The 22,915-nt window shown below is 32.8% G+C and overlaps 1 protein-coding gene across 2 annotated transcripts in view; it reads left to right on the top strand.

The window, feature by feature from the left end:
* SMCHD1 (structural maintenance of chromosomes flexible hinge domain containing 1) overlaps positions 1 to 22,915 on the top strand; it is a 133,170-nt gene that overhangs the window by 563 nt on the left and 109,692 nt on the right. The window contains exons 2-5 of one of the 2 annotated variants that reach the window (XM_016156884.2): positions 6,422 to 6,497; positions 7,161 to 7,322; positions 11,474 to 11,556; positions 12,213 to 12,343. In XM_016156884.2, the coding sequence (XP_016012370.2) occupies positions 6,422 to 6,497; positions 7,161 to 7,322; positions 11,474 to 11,556; positions 12,213 to 12,343 (452 nt within the window). Of the gene's footprint in view, positions 1 to 6,421; positions 6,498 to 7,160; positions 7,323 to 11,473; positions 11,557 to 12,212; positions 12,344 to 14,161; positions 14,379 to 22,915 lie in introns of those variants that run through there. The other variant, XM_036229883.1, reaches the window with a different exon arrangement.

The raw sequence follows: 22,915 nt of genomic DNA, 5'->3' as shown, positions 1-22,915 counted from the left end.
AGTGCAGGGCCGGCTCCTCCGTGGGCCTCCTCCTGCCCCCGGCGCTTTTGTGGGAGGTCTCTCTGCACAAGGTTTGAGCCCTCGGGTTTAATTGGTTCGTGGCGACCTTAGTACTCTAACGCCTAAGAGCTCATCTTCCAGGAGAGAAAGCCACTTGTGTCTCTTTAGAGTGAAACTTTTAAAAATTTTTTTTAAGAAGAGAGCAGAGTTATACCTGATGGTTCAATTTGTGTCGCGATGGTTAGACCTTGTGAAATTCCTGGAGTCGATTTACCTCAGGTTCATTAAATGATGCAGTAATTTCCCGGGTCATCCTGTCAAGAAGGTTTGCAACCCGCGCTGGCAGGGTCCTTCATTCGTGGGAACACTTGTTAGAGTCATTCTCGCAGGTGAAGCTGCCATTCTGGTTTTTGAACTCGGGCCCTTGGGAGTTCCTGAGCAACGCGAAGGGTGTCCATAGGTAGCTATGGAACACCAAAGGACGGGTTAAAAAAATATATACACACAGACACGTATACATATACCGTACAAATGTGTGTATGTATACCCACTATATTCGTTTGCTTTAAAAATTAATGACCGTGTAGGAAAGCTTTAAATTGTTAAGTGTTTTATAGATTGGACGTGGTGGTGATGCCTGAGCTTTAAAGAAGGGATATTGTCATGCCCTCCATTGAGGTTCTTGTTAAGCTATCAAGAACTCTTAGTTATCAAGGAAAATGAAGTTTGCATAAAGCTTTTATCTTGAGTAGGCTGATGATTTAGTACTGTTTTAGAGACATAACTATAGTTGCCGAAATAATTGAAATCAAACCCAAAGTATACAAGCCACATGAGACCAGGGAGTTTAACTTGTTTACAGCTGTATTCCCAGTTTCTAGAACTGTGCCTGGCTCATAGTAAATGCCGAACTTAGAATGAATATTTGAATGAAGACAAAAACGTATGAACTTGGTTCATTCCTTGCCTTGATACTGTAGATTTCCATGTGTTTGAAGGGTGAATGAAAGAATGCTGCTTTTTTCGATGAATGTTTTGTTTTCAGAACCATCCAACAAAAAGGAAACTCTTTATGTTTATTATTTTTATTGTAAAAATAGCAGCACATTATAGAAAATACAGAACCAGAGAGACAATTAAACCTTTACTCCCTGTAAAATTTCTAATCACTGTTAGCACTTGGGGTTATTTCTTTGAATCTTTACCCCACATTTTTTAATTGTTAAATTTATGGGGTGACATCGGTTAATAACATGTTTCAAGTGTATAATTCTATAATACATCATTTGTATATTGCATTTTGTACTCACCACCCAAAGTCTATACCATTTTTTGGTGGTTACAGTCTATTTTTTTTTCACTTAATATTGTCAATACTTTTATATTTCAATGCAAGCAGTCTTCATAAAGTTTGAAATGGCCTGTTTAGTATCACTGTTTACATAACCAAATCTCTTTTTGTCGACATTTATATTATTTTTAATTTTAAGTAATGACATGATAAATGTCTTTGAATTCAGTCTTTCATGTCTTTATTTTTCTTTAGCTTAGAATCTTAGAAGTGAAATTCCTATATCAAAGATCAGGAACATTTTTAAAGCTCTTGATACATTGTTTTAAATTGCTTCTCAAACAAGTTGTACTAATTTACCTTCCCTCTAGAAATAAATTCTTCCCTGTGAGAAGTCTTAGTAACTGTTAGATAAAAAGGTATTATTAACCTCTTATTACAGAAGTGGAAACTCACTTTTGGAGATGACAACTCACTTAAGTCAAATAGTACAGTCAGTTTAGCATTCAGACCCAGAATCCATATACTTTCTGTTACAGTGCCTCAAATGAAGTTCTTTGTTATGGAGAACAAGTATATTTATTCCAGTCTTTCAATATTTTAACTTGGAAACCAAGGAAAATATTTCCTTTGACTAATACTTTACCTTCTTCCCACTTTTTTCTGCTAGAACAGATGGTTAAATTTGATTAGCGGTGAGGGAAGAGCTACTAAGAAAAAGAAAAGGAAGCTCCCTTTTTTTTGAGAATTTGCTTTTTAAAGCATCTTTAGATGATGCCACCTAATCCCATAACCTTGTCTACATTACATACATGAAAAACTGAATGAAGTTACTGAATTAAAGTCCAAGGTTATACAGTTAATGAGCAGTAAAATTGGGATTGGAATCTATGTATGTTTGAGTCTAAATCTTGGGTTTCTTTTTTTTTTTAATTTTTTAATTTTTTAAAAACATCCACAATGCTCACATGATCTACCAAAGCCTTCATTTTCCTTGTTGGGTGGAAGAGGAAAAATAGTGCGCTAAAATAAAGTTTTTCATTAAAACATAAACCAATAATGTTTGTAGTGCCATAAAGTATTATGGATCCTAAACTGTTATTTGGGGAAAACTTACCTAGTGGAAAAAGGGAACAATCAAGAGGAAGGAACAGGAAAGGGCAAATCTGGAAGAAGCCTTGACTTGTGGTAAGCAGCTATTGATTCACCTGAGCCCTTGTGTCCTTGCAGAATCAAAGGTCAGAAAATGACTCATTAGGTTAGTTCTTAAATATGTCCAGACATTAAATCCCTTATATCCAAACCCTCCTCTCCAACCCCAATTTTGAGGAAATGCCTACTTTTTCCTTTGTATGGTTCCTCTATACATTGTTACCCTACCCTGGCAGTTACACCATTGTACTTCTTTTGTACCGTATGCTCCTCGAGGGCAGGAGCCTTACCTAATAGTTTATAGCTATTAATCTCTTCCTTCAAAAAAAAATTTTATACATGGGGTACATTTTGTTAAAAATTCCATAAGATGAAAGGGGAAAAGAGTAAAAAAAGATGTCAGAAAGAATGGAATAGTAACCTGAGGAGAGTTAATAAATGAGAGCTCATCTTATAATATCTTAAACCAGTGCTGAGCCATGAAACAGGTTTGAGTTTCTTAGAAGTCAAAACAAAGAAGTGAAGATTATTGTTAGAAAATCTACAATATCCATAAAATAAAAAAAACATTCCCACTTCTAAGGCAGCAAAGCTTTGATTTGAGCAAAATTTCTTTCTAGATTCCTCACAAATCCTGAGAGTTAAAATGGACAACATCCTTACAGATAGAGAAGGCTGCTGCTTTTCTTGTCCTTTAATGCAAGTTAGGGTATGTGTTATTTAGGGTAGTGCAAGCTGCTTTAACCAGTTACTGCCTGAGGTTTTGTAGAGATTTCTCAAGTGATTCAGGAGCAGAGCCGTTGAATATAATGCCAAAGCACAAATCATTAAAAGCTAGTTTGCAGTTTCATAGCAGTGCATTGAAGTATACAGTTTCCGACTGACTTAATGCAAGGGTGAAATTGACTTTTGAGAGAAGTTAGGCATCAGATAGCTTGCAGTTGACCGAAAGACATGAAGGGCAGGTACTTTATATTATTCATTAAAGGCAGACCCCTATGCTTTAACAGCCTAGAAGAAGGTGGATTTGAAGTGCTTTTATAAAAATGAAAAAGCCTTATCAAGACTCTTGCGCGAATAGAATATTAAATTGCTTTCATGTAGAGAAAGAAGTATATCTGTAATCAAGGCCAGGTTAGTACAAATGCTTGAAAGACTAGTTTATTTCTGTAAAGATAGATTTTAGATCAAAAATATGGAAAGAGAAGGGTATATCTTGAATAAAAACTAAAAATATTTTGTCAGCTGTCAGCTATAAAAATTATGAATTCAAGAAATAATTTTTATACAGAATTATAGGTAAAGCATATAAAAAGATAGCTTACATATCATAGTTGAATAATAGAATTGTGGCGAGATTGTATGGAATAATTAAATATAAATACTTTTCAGATGTGCTGCATAGATCTTAAAAATTCAGTTTGGCACATAGTTTTATAGTGACTAGAAAAACAAATTTTATTCTATAGGATGCAAAAGCATATAATCTAACAGTTGGGACATTGTAGAAATAAAGTCCTAGTGAACTAAAAAGTAGAGATTACACAAAAACTTAATAAAGATCTGTCATGCAGTTTTTATTTTTATTAAACAGAATTTTTCCTCTATTTATATCCATAGCATCATTTCTGTAGGGCGGAATTGCATTGAATATGAGTATCTTTAATTTTACTTAGGTATACCAAATTGCTTGTTGATACAGTTGTGCTAGTTTTCAGTCCTATCAGCAATGTATAAGTCTAATTTCCCTATACAGAGGTCTATATATTATCAGGATTGAAAAATTTTGACAGCCTCATGAGAATGATAATTGAGTTGTTTTAATTTCTCTTAACTAGTGAGGATGAGCATATTTTCTAGTTTTTTTCTTCAGAAAACCTTTTATCTTCTAAAAATTATCTCCCTATTTTTTTTTTTTCGGTAATTTATTTTTGTTTATGTTGCGATAGAGATTTCATTTTACCTATGTCTATGAAGTTAACTGGTTGTCTCAGTATCACTCATTGAGTAGTTTATTCTTTCCCTACCAATTTGTAACATCACCTCTCCTGTTTGCCAAGCTCCCCAGGTGTATATGTGTGGGTCTCTAATCTCTCCCACTGGTGTATTATAGTATATTTTAAATTAGAAATTTTTTAATAAAAAGCTTCAAACTTATATAGCAATAATAATATAATGAAACCAAATATACTCATCACCTAGATTCAACAGTTACTAAGTATTTACCACATTAGCATTTTTCTTTTATATTCCAAGTTTTTGTTCACTCCTATATACTTCAGCATGCATTTCTATTATCGAACCATCAAAAATAACATTTTAAATATTATCTAATAACTCAATCCTTACTCGGATGTCTTGATTATCTCAAAAATGTCTTTTTATCATTGGTTTGTTTAAACCAGGATCCCAAGAGGGTCCTCATATTTAACTTTATTATTTTTCTTAATTATTTTAAAATTTAGTATATTTGCACAAAACCCCCTTTCCCCAGTCTCATTTTCGTTTTACCTGACATTGATCTGCTGAAGAAATCAAGTAGGTTTTTCTTTAATATTTCACATTCTAGATTTGTCTGTGCTCTTTTATGGTGTACTTGAACTCGTTCTATCTCCATATATCCTGTAAACTACAAATTATTTTTAAAGGCTTGTAATCACAATTTGGGTTCAACTTCTTTGGGGAAGCCGAAAATTCTTCATAGGTGGTTCTGGTACTTCATATTACATCACATCAAGAGGCACATAATAAATGGATATTTCACCCCCTTTTCTCAATGCTAAGATAGATTTAGTGGGACTCAGGTGGTTTCAGCTGGATCCCTCCTTAATATAAGTTTTAATCTGATGGTCTATGCATTGATAGTGATATTCTGATTGTTGTTCTCCTGTATTTATTAGCTGGCATTCTTTAAAGAACAACTTTGCTTCATCGACTAGAGCTGTTTGGTTACCCTGAAATACACTTAGTATAAGAAAGCAGAATAAATGCTTTATCCTTTCTCTTCAGTTTGTCAGTAGGAATTGGCATCAGTAGTGACAGTTAAGTTTTTAAGTATTACTATTGAAGACTTGAATATCATTAGTCTAGATTTTTTTAGTTGTCTTCGGTGGTAAGGTTGTCTAGATTAACTAGTCCATTATTACCTGAAGCAGAAATCAGCCTTTTCTCTTTTAACTGTGCATTAGATTTTAGAAAGATCCTATGTTTTATAATTTTAAAGATGTGCAAAATTTTAATGAAAACATTAACTCGTTTTTCTAATTTTCATTTTCTTTTGGTTGTAAAATTTCAGTTTTTCATATGTTCATTGGTCATTTATTTGTTTTCTCTTTTTGGTTGTTCATGTGTTTTTACTCTTTGCTGATCTTCATCTTGATATATGAAAACTTTTTTTTCCTAAGGATGCTGTCTCCTCTTGAAACCCTCTTCCCCCATAATTTATAATTTGCCTTAATTTTTTAAAGTTATTCTTTTGGAAGGGTAAGTTATAATAGATAAAGATTCTTTAATACAGACACCTTGCATAGCACAGTATTTTTACCTCAATATTATAAAATAGTAACCTGTTTTCTTCTAGTGTTTTTTTTAAAACATATTTAAATGTTTATATGAACATGTATTATGTTAATGCTTTGCTGCAAATAAGATTACATATACATTGATGTGAAATAATGTCCTGTTTCTGGGAGGCCCTGCTGATGCTAAAACGTTTCCAAATTGTCCCACCTCTTCACTTGTGGTCTTGGGTGGCATATAATAGCAGAAAAAACAACCTTGTTAAGCAAATAGGTAAATTATGGATTTGTACTTAATTATGAAAAGGCAAATTTTTAAATGTGAAGACATGTTTCTTGGGCAAATAAACATAATTGTTCCAAGATTATAATATACTATCAATATTTTCATGTTTTTGTAAACTCGATTGTTACATTTATTTCCTTTGGTAATTATTGATTTTATTCCTATTTTGGATAGACACTTGGCATTTCACCTGAAGAGAAGTTTGTTATTACAACAACAAGTAGAAAAGAAATTACCTGTGACAATTTTGGTAAGCAATGTTAAGTTCATACTTTTATATTTAATATGTTCTAGTACATTATAGGGTAATAACTTTGATTTCATAGATAAACCTCTAAAAACTCGATGATTTTGGTTATTTCATTGGAATTAGGGAAGAAACTGTATATATGTTCACATTTTGTGCTGAGGTCATATTTTTCCAGCCAAATTATAGAAAAAAAGTTGATAACATTTAAGGCAACAGAAGATGAGACCTCACCCAACACCTAGCCACAGGTCTTCGTGGAGGCCCTCAAGAAATGAATTCTCCTAACCAACTTGAATTCTTCCCTTATCTTTTTTTACCCAATTAGATTCTAAGACCTGCCAGTTTTTCATGCCAGATTCATTTTGAATTTAATTATTCTTCTCCTTTCCTGTTGATAATACTCTAAAGTAGTTCCTCATCTGATTTCTGGTGATAATTTAACTTACCAAGAATCGAGAATTTCAGATAGTGGAAGTATTTGGGCCTATTCAACTTATATTTTTAACAAAACACCACCGAATTTATAGATTGAGTCAGTGTTTGGAGGTTTGCCTGTACCATCTTTAAAGATATTTCATAGGTACAATTTGCATATTTAGAATTTTAAATTCATTGTGTTTCTGATTCTAGCTTTGCACTTAAAGTATTGCCTTTTGATTACAGATGAAACTGTTAAAGATGGAGTTACTCTATACCTGCTACATTCAGTCGATCAGTTATTACTAACAGCTACAAAAGAACGAATTGAATTCCTACCTCACTATGACACACTGGTTAAAAGTGGCATGTATGAATATTATGCAAGTGAAGGACAAAATCCTTTGCGTAAGTATTCCATTTATACTAATTTTGATAAACGATTACTTTATTTCCTGATTACATGTTCCATTCCTTCACTTTAAAAAATTCTCTTTCTACTTTATTAGAAGACTGACAAGTCATTGTGAGCTCCCTTGCTTCAACTTCTTCATCACAATATAATTCTTTTTCTATGTCATCTTACTTCAAAGTAAAGATACCGCTCCTTTAAAACTAACCTAGTATTAGAATTCATTCCTTTTCAACTCAGAGATCTTGAACCTACACATTTTTTTATCTCATGTATACTCTCCGGAATTCTTCTTCCTGGCCTCCTATAGACTTCTCCCAAATGAGAAAAATAATTGTTTTATCTTGCAAATTTGTATAGCTGATTTGTACAAGTGGTTTGTGTTCTGGTCTCCATTTCTTTTTTTCTTTCTACTTATTGCTTGTCAGTTTTTATCTTACCTTTGGATTGTTTGCTAGTGATCTTTTGAAATCAGAGAGTCTTTTCCATCTGGACCTTGCCAAAGTGTTTAATACTACTTAGATGTTCATTATAAACTTTCTTATTAAAAACTATTTTTATTATAGATGCATTATAGTTCGTAGGAAATTAGAAAACATAGTAAGCAAAAAGAACATAAAGAATATCTGTATCTCCACCATCCTGATATAACTACCACTAACACTTTGGTATTTCAGACCTCTGCAAAATTTTTTTCTATATTAGTGGTTTTTATATGATGCATACTACTTTAGTCTACTTTTTTTTTGTTTAAAATAAAATGAACATCTTCAGTATATATGGCAATATGTGATTATATTTAATAGTTAAACACTTTAGATAATAAAATATTGAACAATTTTATTAGGTATTTAAGTTATTTCAGTTTTTTTTTTTTTAATTACAGATGACTGATTATTCTTGTAACTAAGTCTTTGCGCACATCCTTATCTTAAGTGCTACTAATACTATTACTGCTCTCAGCTTCAGTGCTACACACTATGCCAAGTACTTTATGAACATTTTCTCATTTAATCCTTGATCTTATGTGGTACCTAAAGTTAGATAATGACCCTGTTTTAAAGAAGAAACTGAGGCTGAGAGATTTTAAGTAACTCGCCAAAGGCCATCCCACTTGTAAGTACTGGAGCTAGGATTCGAACCCTAGCAGAGTGACTTCAGAGCTTGAACTTGTAATCAATATATTTATTACCCCTGACCTTGTTCTTTTCATACCAAAAAAAAAAAACCCTCTTTATTTCTCCAATCTTAAAAACATCATGATCTCATGTCTTTCACCAGCTACTGCCCAGATTTTGGTCCTGTTTACAGTAAAATTCTTAAGAGTCGACTGTTCACTGTCAGTAGTGCCTCTCTACCGACTCTCTCCTATTCACTGTTCTGTACTTATTCATTTAAGGTTACTAGTGACTAAATCAGTGATCAATTTTTAGTTTTCATTTTACTCGAGGCATTATTTGGCAGTTTATCAGTTTTGTCTTTTTGATAAATCTTCACTTGGCTTTTGAGAGACATTACTCTGTTTTCTACCTCTAGCTGTCTTTTCTTCTCTTTTCCCACCTTTTAAAAAATTGGGATATAATTGATATATCTCCCCACCTTCTTAATGTTGAAGTGCCTCAGGGCTTACTTAGTTGTTGGTCCCTTATCTTCTCTTCCTTGGTGATTCCATTAAGTCTCAGACTCTAAATACCATCTTTATGACTTTGACTCTCAAATGAAAGTGATAAGAAATGGTTATTTCTAGTTAAATGTTGAAAATGCCGGACTTACCTCCTGAATTCCAGTTTTGTCTATCCAACTGTCCATGTGGCATCTCTACTAGGATATCTAAGATGGAAACCCTGATCTGTTCACTCAACCCTATACTGCACATAGTTTTCCCATCCAAATTGATCATTGCTCTGTCTTCATAGTTTCTTAACCCAAAAATCAAATTGATTCCTCTTTGTCTCATACATTTCATTCAATCTGTCAGAAAATCCTGTTGTTACTATCTTCTGTCTTTAGAAATGACCACTTCTCACCACTTCTATTGCTCACACCAAATCTGAGGCACTATTGTATCACCTAGATTATATACAGACCTCTTAATTTGTCTTTTTTCATGTCCACATAAGGGCTGAGAAGTAAGATTGTGTTATTGTTCTACTGAAAACATCCATGGCTCCCACTTCACTAAAAGTAAAGCCCAAAATATTTACAATTACATACATGACATTGGCAACTCCTCTTTATACCTCTCTGACTTTGTTTCCACAACACTTCTTGCTTGTTCATGCCACTGCAGTGCTAGCTTTATTCTCAGCTTAGGACCTTCTCTTGGAATGCCCTTTCAGCCTCTGTCTCATTCCCTCACCTCTTTCAGGTCTTGTTTACCTGTTACCTTCTCAAAACTTACCCTGATCACTCTATTTAAAATTGCAACTGTGTTCCCTCTATGCCTTTACTTTTTTGATCTCTCTTTTCTGCTCTTTCTTTTCTCCATAGCATATTCCACCTTCTAAATTTATTATGATTACATTTGATTTCCCATCTTCCTCCACTAGAATGTTAATTCCATAAGAACAGGACTTTTTGTCTGTTGTGTTCAGTTCATAGAACAAGGTCTGGCAAATTGTAGGTGCTTAAATATTTGCATGAATCTTTAATTCTTTGGGGATAAATTTCTAAATGTACAATCATGAAGTCAATAGATATATTAATTTCTAAGACTTTTGATATAGATTAATTACCTTCCAGATTGGTTATACCAGTTTTATTACTATCTTTGTATGAATAAGTAGAGAATCTCACTGTTCAAACTCTTGCTTTGTTTTTTGTTACTTTATATTATATTCCTGGGTCTTTCCCTGCCTCTCTTTCCTTTGCCTTTGGTATTAGTTCTGGTTATTCTTGATCATATGGTGGACATTTCGTCAAGTCATCCTGATCTTTTTATACTTTTCTCTTATTGAACTGATCCAAGCCTTAACTATTCTATTTTAATGAAGCAAAAACCTTTATCTCTGGCTGTCTTTATTCTCTCAGTTAAGCAAAAAATCTGTTCCAGCACCCTATGAAACACATCCACTCATTGAACTTGATATAGTGGTAGGTCATAGCATCTAAAACTGAATTTTTTTTTCTTCCTCTCTAAAGTTTTCCTTTGTGGGAAATATGGCCAGTTAGTCTTCTGAAGCAAAGATTCAAAACCATCTTGGATTTCCTTTTCTTTCTCCTTTTATATCTAATCAAATACTAAATTTTACTAATTTTTTTCTTCTAGATTTCTCTTCTTTTTCTCCCATTTCCTACAAAAGTGTTCTTTCTCCATTTTTTAGAGTTACTGCCCTTAGCCAGCTCCTTATATATTTCTGATTACTAGCTGGTTTATAAACATAGCCATTCTGTGAATGGTCAGAGTGGGGAAGTGCTTACTGGAGTGCTACTCTGTAGATTAATTACAGTTTTAGTTGGGGTAAGCTTCAGTGGAAGTAAGAGGCATAAGTTTGGTATGCTCCCCTTTTCGATTAAGGGAATAAAAGTGGGAAATAGTTTGAGTAGTGACCCTAAAAGGAAAATATTAGGAACAATGCAGAGCCAGTGATAAATAGAATATCAAGTTGGTTGTGTAGTAGGAAATGAATAGTAGTTCTATGTCAGTGAAGCAGACATGTTCTGCCATTTGACAAGTTGCTGTGAGTCATATAAGATTTCTATATTTAAATTAGCTTTTAATAGACACTTTTATAGTTGCTTTATATTTGCCTCAATGTCTCTATGTATGCTTACTTTTAACTTCTGCATGATCTAATTACATACCACAGAGTACTGTTTGATTTTAAGGTTATGGTCTTCTGTCTTTTATGTCTGTCTCTCTTTAGAGTATAAACTCTGTAAGGCAAGAATCATGGGTGGTCAACTCATGCCATATAATGCTATACAAATACTGGTCGATGACTGCTTTTTTATGCTAGTAGTGATTGGTGATGTTGCCTGTAAGTATATATTACATCATTAGGATCAGGATAGTACTTTAATTCTCGTTCTTTAGAAAATAAAAGTGATGGCTTAAAGTACTTCAGAGTTTCTTCTACTTTGAAATTTTGTATCAAGCGTTTAGGAGGGAAATTTTAAGCAATAATGTTTTCTCATTCTCTTCCAGCATTTGCTTTTGCCGAATTAATTGACAATTCATTGTCTGCTACTTCTCGTAACACTGGGATTAGAAAAATACAGATCAAATTGGTAAGAAAGTAAAACAGTTTAACTTTTCCTTTTATAGAAGTAGTACAAGTTTATTGAAGAAAAATTAGAAAATAAACTAAAAGTAATTATCTGATATCTTCATCCATTGTTAAAATTCTTTTATGGGCCATTTTTTCTGTGCATATATGTATACATATATGTGTAATCATAGTGTACATTTTGTTTTTTTATCTTCTCCTTTCCCTTAACAATAAGTATGTTGTAAACATCACCATATTATGTATATTCTGCAATATAGTGTACCATTGCTTCAATTTGGTTTATTGGCTATAATATAACATAAATTATAATTTACAATATAATATAAACCAGCCTACTATTGTTGAACATTTAGATTTTTTCCTATATTTTTGCCATTGTAAATAATGCTGGCATAATGAACACCCTTATAGGTCTTTATACATGTTTCCAGTTAATTCCTCAAGTTCTGAGAAATAGAATTTCTGGGTTAAAGGACATGAAGAATTCTAAGGGTTTTGATTCATACAGCTGAAGTGCCTTTTAGATAATTGTATTAATTTACACTTTCACCGACAATATATGAGTGAGCCTATTGAATCACTTTTTCTGTATTTAACTTTTTACGTTTTTAATATTGATTTGACTTTTTCTGTCTTTTTGAACTTATTTCATAGCATTTTGATGAAACACAAGGAAAACCTGCCGTTGCAGTGATAGATAATGGAAGAGGAATGACCTCTAAACAGCTTAACAATTGGGCCGTGTATAGGTTGTCAAAATTTACAAGGCAAGGTGACTTTGAAAGGTTAGAAAACCTTACTCACTTTTTATGGGCAGCTGGGTGTTTTAATAAGGATAAGAACTCATATTTCTTTAGTTCTACATGATACATTGGAGGTTTTGATGTTATCAGCATATTAGATTTTTATATTATGGAATTTTTATGGTCAGTACTTAGTTTAGAAATAGTTCAAACTATAAATCATATTGTGTCCTTCTATTGAATAATTTTTTTTTTTTTTTTTACATTTCCTGAGGTATGTAGGAGTTGAGATGTTGAGTACTTTGGAGGTTTTCCCCCTATCTTATTAAATTTGATAAAAGCTGTGTGGCCTCTAGAAAAGTAGAATGATTTTAAAAATAAGCTTTAGAAATCACCTGATACCACTTCGAAACTGTCAAGTGAACCGCATGTAGTTCTTTTAAGCTCACTGTTCTACTTTCAGGGCATTTACAAAACATTTATGGCTGTTAGGGATTAGAATCTAGTCAGGAGTTTTGTTTCAGAATTCGTAGAAAATATCTTGAATGAAAACATCGCAGGGGAACAAAATAAACTAGAAGCTATCAGGTATGTAAAGATTTAGGTCCTTGGGCTATTATCTGAATTTTGGTGCCACAAGTCTTTTGGTATTTTAAGCTATATTGTGTACTTTAGGAAACATGCTTGAGAAGTGTCTATTGGCATTCTTATTAAGTAGTTAGTATTTGCTCATTTCCTGTTTCGCTCTTCGTTGTGTCAAGGAAAGTCATCCAGATTTAAGGATCATTCTAAATGTGTTAAAAATTAATGTGTTTAGCATATTTACCTTCTCATTTCTGAAATGTCAGCATGCTCAGAATTTTCATCAAATTTGTAAAGGTTTACAGTGTCATGGTGAGGGGCAAGATAGGGAAGAACAAGGGCTCTGGAATTATTTGGCCTGGTTTGAGTTCTAGCTTTATTAATTGTATGACATTGATCAAGGTACCTCTCTTTGTCTCAGTTGACATATCTATAAAATGGGGATAATACCTCATAAGGTTTACGAAGACCAAGTGAGTTAATACATGTAAGATCCTTAGGATAGAGCCTGGCGTATGGTAAGCAATCAATGAATATAAACTATCATTTTAGTTATTCTCATTTTTGGCCTTATACTTTTCTACAGCCATTCTTTTTCAATATTTTCAAGAGTACATCCTACTTAGTATTTGTAAAATACTCATGGAGAAGCATACGATAGAAATATTAAGTGGAAGAGAAAGGAGAACAGATGGTAGTTTGGGCTAAATAAAGGTCAGAAAAATGCCAAATGGAAGAGTAGAAGTAGAGTCTACTGTTTATTAAAGTTAAATCTTAACTGGATTCATGGGACATTGATTTTTATCTAGATTTTAACACAATATAAACTTTTAAATTTAATGCAAATGTTAGGGAAATTTTGCTTAGTTTTGGTAGGAATCTACCTGTTGTTGGCATTGGCTCAGTAAATAATCAGATGTTGGTATAGCTATTATGTACTCATACTGTCCATGAGTCCCTTGACCAGTCCAATTTCTGTTAGCATCAGGTGTACTCCCTCACTCCCCTGGCTTCTCCTATAGAAAAAATTATCAGTTGCTCTACTGCTTCCAGTTTAGTTTTACTGGATACAAGGATGGATGTCATAGGAGACAAGCTGTGGAAGAAAAGGAAGGACATCCTAAAAGTACAAAACAACTGACTGTCTTGGCATGTAGCTTCTTTTGTCATAGAGAGAAAAACAAGTAAACAAAAAAAATTGTAGTCATTTCAGTTATTGATTATAGCTATTAAGAAAATACTGAGTAATATTTTAAAGACAATGGCCATATTCTTTAGGTAAGGTGATTAGAAAAGAGGGCGGCTTCTTCGAAGTTATGTTTGAGTTGAGGCTTGAAAGAAGAAAGTACTCAAATGAAGACATAGGTGAAGAATATTCCAAGTAGAAGGTCTACCAGCAAACATAGAGACCCCGAAATTGTGAGCAGCTTGTTTTATTTGAGAGACTGCTGTGGTTAGACCACAGTACATGAAGGGGAAAATAGAGGTAAATGAGGTGAGTTTGAATCTGACCATGTTTTTTATAACTATCACTCACCTTGGTACTATCCTTTCCTCCACCCTTTTTATTTTGAAAAATTTCAAGCCAACAAATAAGTCGAAAGAACAGTATTAACACTCATATCCTTCACCTAGATTTAGCAGTCAGCATTTTGCCACATTTGTTATCTTTTATCTCTACGGATATACACACATATACACAGTCTTACATTTTTTTTTCTTTTAAATCATTTGAAAGTAAGTTGCAGTATCTCCTCCACAGGGAAGTTCTCATAAATTACCTTAATACCATTATCACACCCAAGAAATTTATCAATTCAAAATATCTGATATAATGGCCTTATTTAGATGTTTTTTCCCTGCTATGTCTCTCTAGTTTCTTTTATTCTTTCATGAAATTTTCATTTTTTTCCCTAGAGTTTAGGCTAGTTATAGAATGATTGACAACCAGGATCTGAGTGTTTCCTGAGCACAGTTCTTTTCTGAACATTTTCTGAACATTTTCCATCATACAGAAAAGTTGAAATTTTTTAGTGCCCAGATCTACTCATACCTAGTTTTTACCATTGACAGTTGCTTTGCCACGTACCTATTTATCCCACTAACTTTGAGTTCATCTTAATTTTCGATCGAGTTCAAATAAATTACAGATACCAGTAAACTTTCTCTTAATGCTTTAAGCATTGATATCATTATTTAGCATTCAGTTTTTTTCTTTTGAGGTGTAATTTACATACAGTAAGTGCTCACATCTGTCTTAAGTGTATCTTCATTGAATTTATTTTTTATGGCCATATAATTCATATGCATTAAAACACACCATATTAAGCATACAATTCCATGGTTTCGAGTATAGTCATAAAATTGTGCAACCATCATCATTAATTTCAGAAGATCTTCATTACTCCAAAAGAAACCTCGTACCCATTTATAGTCACTCTTCCTCACTCCTGGCAATCATTAATATATACTTTCAATAGTTCTTCATCTACTTTTTTAGTTTTTCTAGGGATTACGATTAGCATTTTAGTTTATAACAGTCCAATTTGGCCTAATGCCAACTTAATGTCAATACACAAAATCTTTGCACTTACATAGCTTCATTCCTATTATTTTACTATTTTTACATAAATAACATCTTTATACATTATAACCCTGTCAGTACAATTTTATAGTTACCGCTTTATGCAGCTATCTTTTAAACAAGACAGAAGTGTTATAAATACTAGATTTATTTCATCTTTTTCTATTTATATAAATTACCTCTGCTCTTTATTTCTTCTTGTATTCAAGTTACTTTCAAACTTCCTTTCATTTCAGTCTAAAGGATACTATTTAATATCTTCTGTAAGGCAGATCTGATGATAGAGTCCTTCAGTTTTTATCTGGGAATGTCTTAATCTCACCTTTTTTGAAGGCTACTTGTGCTAGATGATTCTTGGTTAACAGTCTTTTTCTGTTGACACGTTGAATATGTTAGCCCACTACTTCCTGGTTCCATGGTTTCTGATGAAGAATCAGTTGTTGAATATCCCTTGTATGTGACCAGTGCTTTCAAGATTCTGTCTTTTTCTCTGGTTTTTGAAAGTTTTATTTTGATGTGTCTAAGTTTGGAAATTTTTCAGTTCATCCAGTTTGATGTTGAGCTACTTTATTTGTAGATTAATGTTTTCATCAAATTGGGGAAGTTTTTGGATATTGTTTCTTCAAACATTCTCTCTCTCTGGCTTCTGTTATTCATATATCGGTATGTTTAATAATGTTCCATATTTCTCTGAGGCTCTGTTCATTTTTCTTCATTGTTTGTCCTTTTTGATTTTCAGACTGAATATATCTGTCTATTTTCATTTTAAGTTCACTAGTTCCTATGCCAACTCAGATTTGCTCCTGACTTTTTCATTTCAGTTATTATTTTTCAATTCTAGGATTTCTATTTGATTCTTTTAAAATAATTTCTCTGTTGATATTCTCTATTTAGTGAAACACTGTTCTCATACTTCACTTCATTAAACATGATTTCTGCTAGTTCATTAAATGTATTTACAATAGCTGATTTAAATCTTTAGTAAGTTCAGTGGCTATGCTTTCCCTGGGATGGTTTCTATTGACTGTTTTTTTTCCTGTGTGTGGGTCATCCTGCAATATTCTTGGTGTGACACTCATAATTTTTGTTGAGAATAGGATATTTTAAATAATGTGGCAGCTCTGGAATTCAGATTTGTACCCTCCCCCAGGGCTCATTGTTTCTCGTTTTTGTTGTTTGTGTAGTGACTACCCTGAACTAATTCTGTAGAATCTGTATTCTTTGTCTTGTGTTGCCACTAAAGTCTCTGCTCAGTTAGCTTAGTGATCAGCTAATGATTTTCTTAAACATCTAGAACCAGTACATCTCCCAGTGTTTGCTGGGAGTTCTATGTGTATTTTGGGCTGTGTTTTTAGTATTCCATCAGGAAGCTCACAACTTTTTCTTAACCTTGCTTGTACAGAACCTCAGAGTCAGCCAAATATGAGTGTTAGGGCTTTCCCAATTCCTTCTTGAGCATGTAGATGTACATGCTCACATGTGAGTGTGATCTTCTCAATTCTCATGAATATATTGGAGCTTTTAAAAACCACTATGGATCTCTCATCCCCATCTTTTTCTTGTAAGGGTTTGGCTGTTTCTTGTTTTCTTCCAACTGTTTTCATTGGTTTAGTCAGCTGTGATAAACAATTGCTACTGGTTGTTTTTGCCAAGTGGCCCAGGGAAAAAGCTGTTGACAGTGAGCAAGTTCTGAGTTAGGTCAAATGAAGACAAACCCTGCGAGTGGAGGTTTCTAGGGAACTGTCTGATTGAGTAATGACAGTTCTATGAGGTAGGCACTTTTGGGGAACTCCAGACTTATTCCAGACCTAAGTTGCTGGTTTTCACCAGGATTGCAGGGCTATTGGTTTTCAAGATTTCTGTGGAGCTGGTGAGAGGGACACGGGGGCATGTTAGCACATTATAGAGCTAGCTAGCTGTTCCTGCCGAGATTCAGTCATATGTCTTGAATAAACACTCTGGATTATTGTAGGACTTTGGTTAATCTTAGAATTATTGAAAAGTTGATTTTGACAATATTTTGGGTTCTTGTTGCTTTTAAAAATGAGTGGATTTTCATAGGTCCTACCTTCATTCTGGAAGCGCTCACTGAATTAACTGATTTTTGACAAATATATACACCTATGTAATCTAAACTACTATTAAGATATAAAACATTACATGAATCTAGAAAATTTTGTCATGACTTGGCCTCTATTTTCATTGCCTTAGAAGTATAATTAGAGGGCTAGAACATAGTCGTAATATTGTATATTCATTGAATTATTTTGTGGAAGAAAAAAGGGTGACATTAGTTAGGTCTTCTGGGTGACCATAATTCAGGTGTGTGTTGTATCAGTGCTACTTTCAGCATTTTCAACTTGCTCAGTAATTAAAAGGCTCTCAGCTCAGGGAGCCATTTTTGGGAAAATAAAAATAGCATACCACGTGACCCATTTCCCATGGCATTTTTAGGTCGCAAAATTGGACTCCCAACAGGATATTTCCCTAATTTTCCTAAAGAAAAAGCTCCTCTGACTTTAGTATTTTTCTACAAATTAATATGAGCTCTCTTTTACTTTCTGATATTTGTGTTTACTTGAATTTAAAAAGTGTAATATTGAGGCATCGTACTTTAATTTGTTTTCATGGTCTCACAGATTTATTCCAGGGGTTCTGTAGGGATCTATGGCCATTTGTCAGTTTTGTTGGAGGTGAAACTTTCTTCATTGTGGCTTTTTTTCCCCTTTTGTAGATTTAAGTGGTGAGATATAAATAAATACACATAAGTAGTCACTCTACTGTATTTCCTGGAAGTTACTTACATTGTTTTTAGTTTCTGTTGCTACTGTGATCATCTCTCCCGTTCCTGTTTCTTATTTTCAACATTTTTTTTCTTGTTTCCATGCAGATTTTGCTTCTCTCTTCTAATTAACACTCTTTGTTTTATAAAGACATAGTAATCACTACTACTGTATCAAGAATGTGAACGAGATATTTTCTGAAATTCTTTTGGACTGTGATATAAATTTCTTACTGATAGAGGTGACTTTCTGAATTCTCCAAAGGATTGCTTCTGTGATGCAAAATTGTTTCATAAGGTCTTATATTATTTTTCTGCTTTTACTTCATGAAGGTATATTTATATATCCCTTTCTGGGCTCACATAAGCCTGAAACTTACTGTGTTGTCAGCCTTATTTGCTGTGATACAGCGTTTTTGCTTAGGTTGGGTTTGCATGGATGGTTTGAGTTGAAAAAGGAGACAGTGCTGGGTGATTGTGTTTATTTCTAATCAGAGAACAGAATTCCTTAGTTATCAGATTAAACATATGTGTTATTTTCTCTCTGAGCCCTCCTCTCCCTCCTAAGCTTTTGTATACTTTTCCATATGTATCATGAGAATATTTAGGAAAGGATATTTTCAGCCTGTTTTCTAGAAGTGTTACCATAATAATTATAGTCTTGCAACCCTTTTACTCCTACTCTTCTTAATAGACATTAGGCTCATAGAATTTGATTAATTATAATTCTTGGTTTATAACAATTTATCAGTTTAGGCTATGCCACTTTAAAATTTATTTATTGAAAAATTTCATAAGTTGAATAAGCGGAATCTGCTGCCCAATCCAATAAGTAGAATTTTTTTTTTTTTGTAACTTACATCTTTGTGCTCCTCCCTTACTCTGTTATCTCCCCACCAAAGTTAACCACTTATTTTGAATTGTTTTTCTCTTGTTTTTTAAAAATGTACATATCAAATTTTGCTTTTTTTTTTTTGATGTTACAATAAAAGGTAATCATGCTTTATGTTGGTCTACAAGGGATTTGTATTTTCACTTAATATTAGGTTACTAAGATTTCATCTTTATGTGAGTCTGTAGTTCATTCTTTTTTATAACCATATACTTTTTTGTGTATAGAAAAAGAAGTCACTCTGAATTTATCCAGTCTCTAGTCAGTGGGCATTTGCCCCTTACCCCCACCAAGTTTAACAGTTGTGAGAAGTACTGTTTTATATGTGGTCTGCATGTGTAGTGGTGTATTATATATATTTCTTGGTCCAAATCTACATAAGTTCTTAGGTATATACCTAGGAGGGAATTTGCGGGTCATTAAAATGAAGTTCTGATTTATAAAGTAATGGCAAATTGTTTTCCAAAGTGATTTATTTATATGTCTATCACTTAAGAAAATTTGATAATCTTAGAAAACTATTTGGGTCTGGTATGTTTTTTGTGGAAGGAATTTTAAACTATTGCTTTGAATTCTTGAACAGAGTTATAAGAATATTTAGACTTTGTTTCCTATTGATTTAGTTTTGGTAAGTCATTTTAGTAGGAAATTTCATTAAATTTTCAAGTCTGTTGGCATGTAATTATTGATAATTTTCAAAGAACTGGTTTTCACTTTGATAAATTTTCTTTGTTGGTGTTCCATTTTCATATCCTTTGATTTCTACTCTTTATTATTTATGTCCTGCTTGCTTTGGATTTATTTTGCATTCTGTGGTATGTGGAAGTGGAATCTTACTGATCTGAGACCTTCTTTTCTAAGGTGAATATTTTCGTGTTATAAATGTTCTTCTTAGAACTACTTTTACTGCATCCCATAAGTTATGATAGGCAGTATATTTACTTTCACTCAGTTCATTGTAATTTTTATTTTCCTTGCAACTTGCTCTTTGATCCATGGATTGTTTTAGGAATGCATTGTTCAATTTCCAAGTGGTCTCAGTAGATTTTCTTTATATTGATTTCTAGGTTGATCTCATTATAGTCAGAGAACATACTCAATGTGCTTTCAGTTGTGTTAGATTCTGTTAGATTTGTCTTATGATCCAGGATATGATATATTTTGGTGAATTTTCTGTCTTTCCTTACAAAAAATATGTATTTTGTTGCTGATGGGAGGAGTGTTCTGTAAATGTCAGTTAGATTCCATCGGTTGAGAATATCATTCAGTTCTTTTACACCCATGCTGATTTTCTGTGTAGTGATGACTAAGAGAAGAGGTAGTGAAGTGCCCCACTTATATGCAAGTTTGTTTATTTTTTTTAGTTCTCTGAATTTTTGCTTTGTATATTTGAACTTGTTATTCTGTTTATATACTGTTATGACTTCTTGGTGCACTGATCCTTTTATTACTATGTAATGTTCTTTTTGTCTCTGATAATTTTCTTGCCCTGAAGTGTATTTTATGTGATATTCGTAGCCACTCCAGCTTTTTTTCATTCATGTTTGCATGATATATCTGTTCTCATCCTTTTTTTTATTTGGTTATGACTTCTTGGTGCACTGATCCTTTTATTACTATGTAATGTAATAATATATCCGTTCTCATCCTTTGCATGATATATCTGTTCTCATCCTTTTTTTTCATCCATTTTCTTTTAAACTACCTATGTTACTATATATCACTATACTGATATGAGCTTCTTGTAGGCAACATATAGTTGGGTCATTTTATAAATTCACCCTGCCAATTTTATTTAGTGTATTTGTACCTTTTATTGTAAGTATTGATATATTGGGACTTAAGTATGTCATGTTTTAACTTCGTTTTCTTTATTTTTCATTTCTCTCCTGCCCTTTTTTGGTTTACTCAAACATATTAGTATACCATTTTTCTGCAGTTTTTTCAGTGAGTCTTTTTTTTTTAATCATTACTCTAGGGAATACTGTATTCATACATAACTTACTATAGTCTACTAAGACATTTTACCATTTAAAGTGAATTGCAGAAATCTTAGCCAAATTATTTAGGTCCTTTAACTCTCATTGATAATTTAGTTTTCTTAAGTATTCTACATACATTGAGAACCCCATCAGACAGTATCATTTTGATTTCAACAGTCTAACATGATTTTTAAAACTCAAGAGGAGAAGGGTGGTCTGTTTTATATACCCGTATATTTGTTTCATTGTTCTTTCTTCATTTCCTGGTGACAGTCTTTTTTCTACTTTCATGTTAATGAAGCTACTCCAGCTTTCTTTTCATTTGTGTTAAAATGGTAACTCTTTTTTAGATTTCTTAACCTATTGTCTCTTTATAATTAGAGTTTCTTTTAGGTATCATATAGTTGTGTATTAAAATTTGACAATTTCTGTCTTTTAATTGGGATGTTTAGACAAGTTATGTATAATGTGATTATTGGTGTGTTTGGATTTGAATTTACCATCTTAGTTATTTGTATTTTATTTTTTCTGTGTTTTTCTGTTTTCTTTTTTTCGGCTGTACTTTAGATTAAGTATTTTGTGTACATGTGATTTCATTTTATTTCATTTGTTGTCTTATTAGCTGTTACTTTTTTTTTTTTTTTGTCTTACTGTTAACTTTGGGGTTCATAGTATGCAACTTGAACTTAATCCATCTATTTCAAGTAACATTATACTATTTTACATATAATTAAAGCACATCACAATGGTACCATCCATTCCATTTACCCTGTCTTGTTCTTTGTGCTTTTATTTTTATACAGTTTGTGTTGGTATATATTATAAATATCAAATATGGTCTGTTTATTTTGCTTTAAACAAGATTCCTTCTATCTAGTTAATTAACACATCAATCACCTCACATATTTATCTGATTTTTAAAATGAGAACATTTGAGTTCTACTCTCTTAGCAGATTTCAGTTAGTTATGTTATACATTAGTCCTCACATCTCATTGATCATTCAACTGGTTTGTACCCTTTCACCAACCTCTCCTTTTTCCTGCACTCCCTAACCCCAGTCAACCAATCACTTTTGTACTCTATTTCTGAGTTTGCCTTTTTTATAGTATTTTTTAATTGTAAAAAAAAGAAAAAAAAGAAAATTTGCCTCTATGACCACTTTAAAGTGTACAATTCAGTGGCATTAATTATATCTACAGTGTTTATAACCATTACCATTATGTATTACCAGAATTTTTCATCTCTCCCCTCCGAAACCGAAACTCTGTATCCATTAGACAATAACCTACTTCTAGCTACTGGTAACCACCATTCTACTTTCTGTCTCAATTTCCTATTCTAGGTACCTCATTTAGGAAGAATCATGTTTGTCATTTTTGTGTCTGGTTTGTATCACTTAGCATAATGTTTTCAGGGTTCATCCATGTTGTAGCATGTAACAGAACTTCATTCCTTTTTCTGGCTGAATTGTGTACAGCTGTACTAAGTTTTGGATTTCATTTATAGGTTAATGGAGACTTGGCTTATTTCTAACTTTTGTCTATTGTGAATAATGCTGCTATGAACATTTATGTACAGGTATCTGTTTGAGTCCCTGAGTCAGTTTATATTTACACACATATTTACCATTTCTGGTGAGTTTCATTCCTTTGTGTAAATTGATCTAGTATCATTTTCATTCCCAAAGGTCTTTTAATAGTTTTTATAATTCAAGTTTGCTCTTGATGACTTTTCAGCCTTTTTATTTGTGGTAAACTCTGGATCTCTCCCTCTCCCTCCTTCATTTAAGA

The sequence above is a fragment of the Rousettus aegyptiacus genome, unplaced genomic scaffold, assembly GCF_014176215.1.
Source record: "Rousettus aegyptiacus isolate mRouAeg1 unplaced genomic scaffold, mRouAeg1.p scaffold_m13_p_12, whole genome shotgun sequence".
Lineage (NCBI taxonomy): Eukaryota > Metazoa > Chordata > Mammalia > Chiroptera > Pteropodidae > Rousettus > Rousettus aegyptiacus.
Note: the sequence above shows the minus strand (reverse complement) of the source record. Positions and strands in the feature narration are given on the sequence as shown.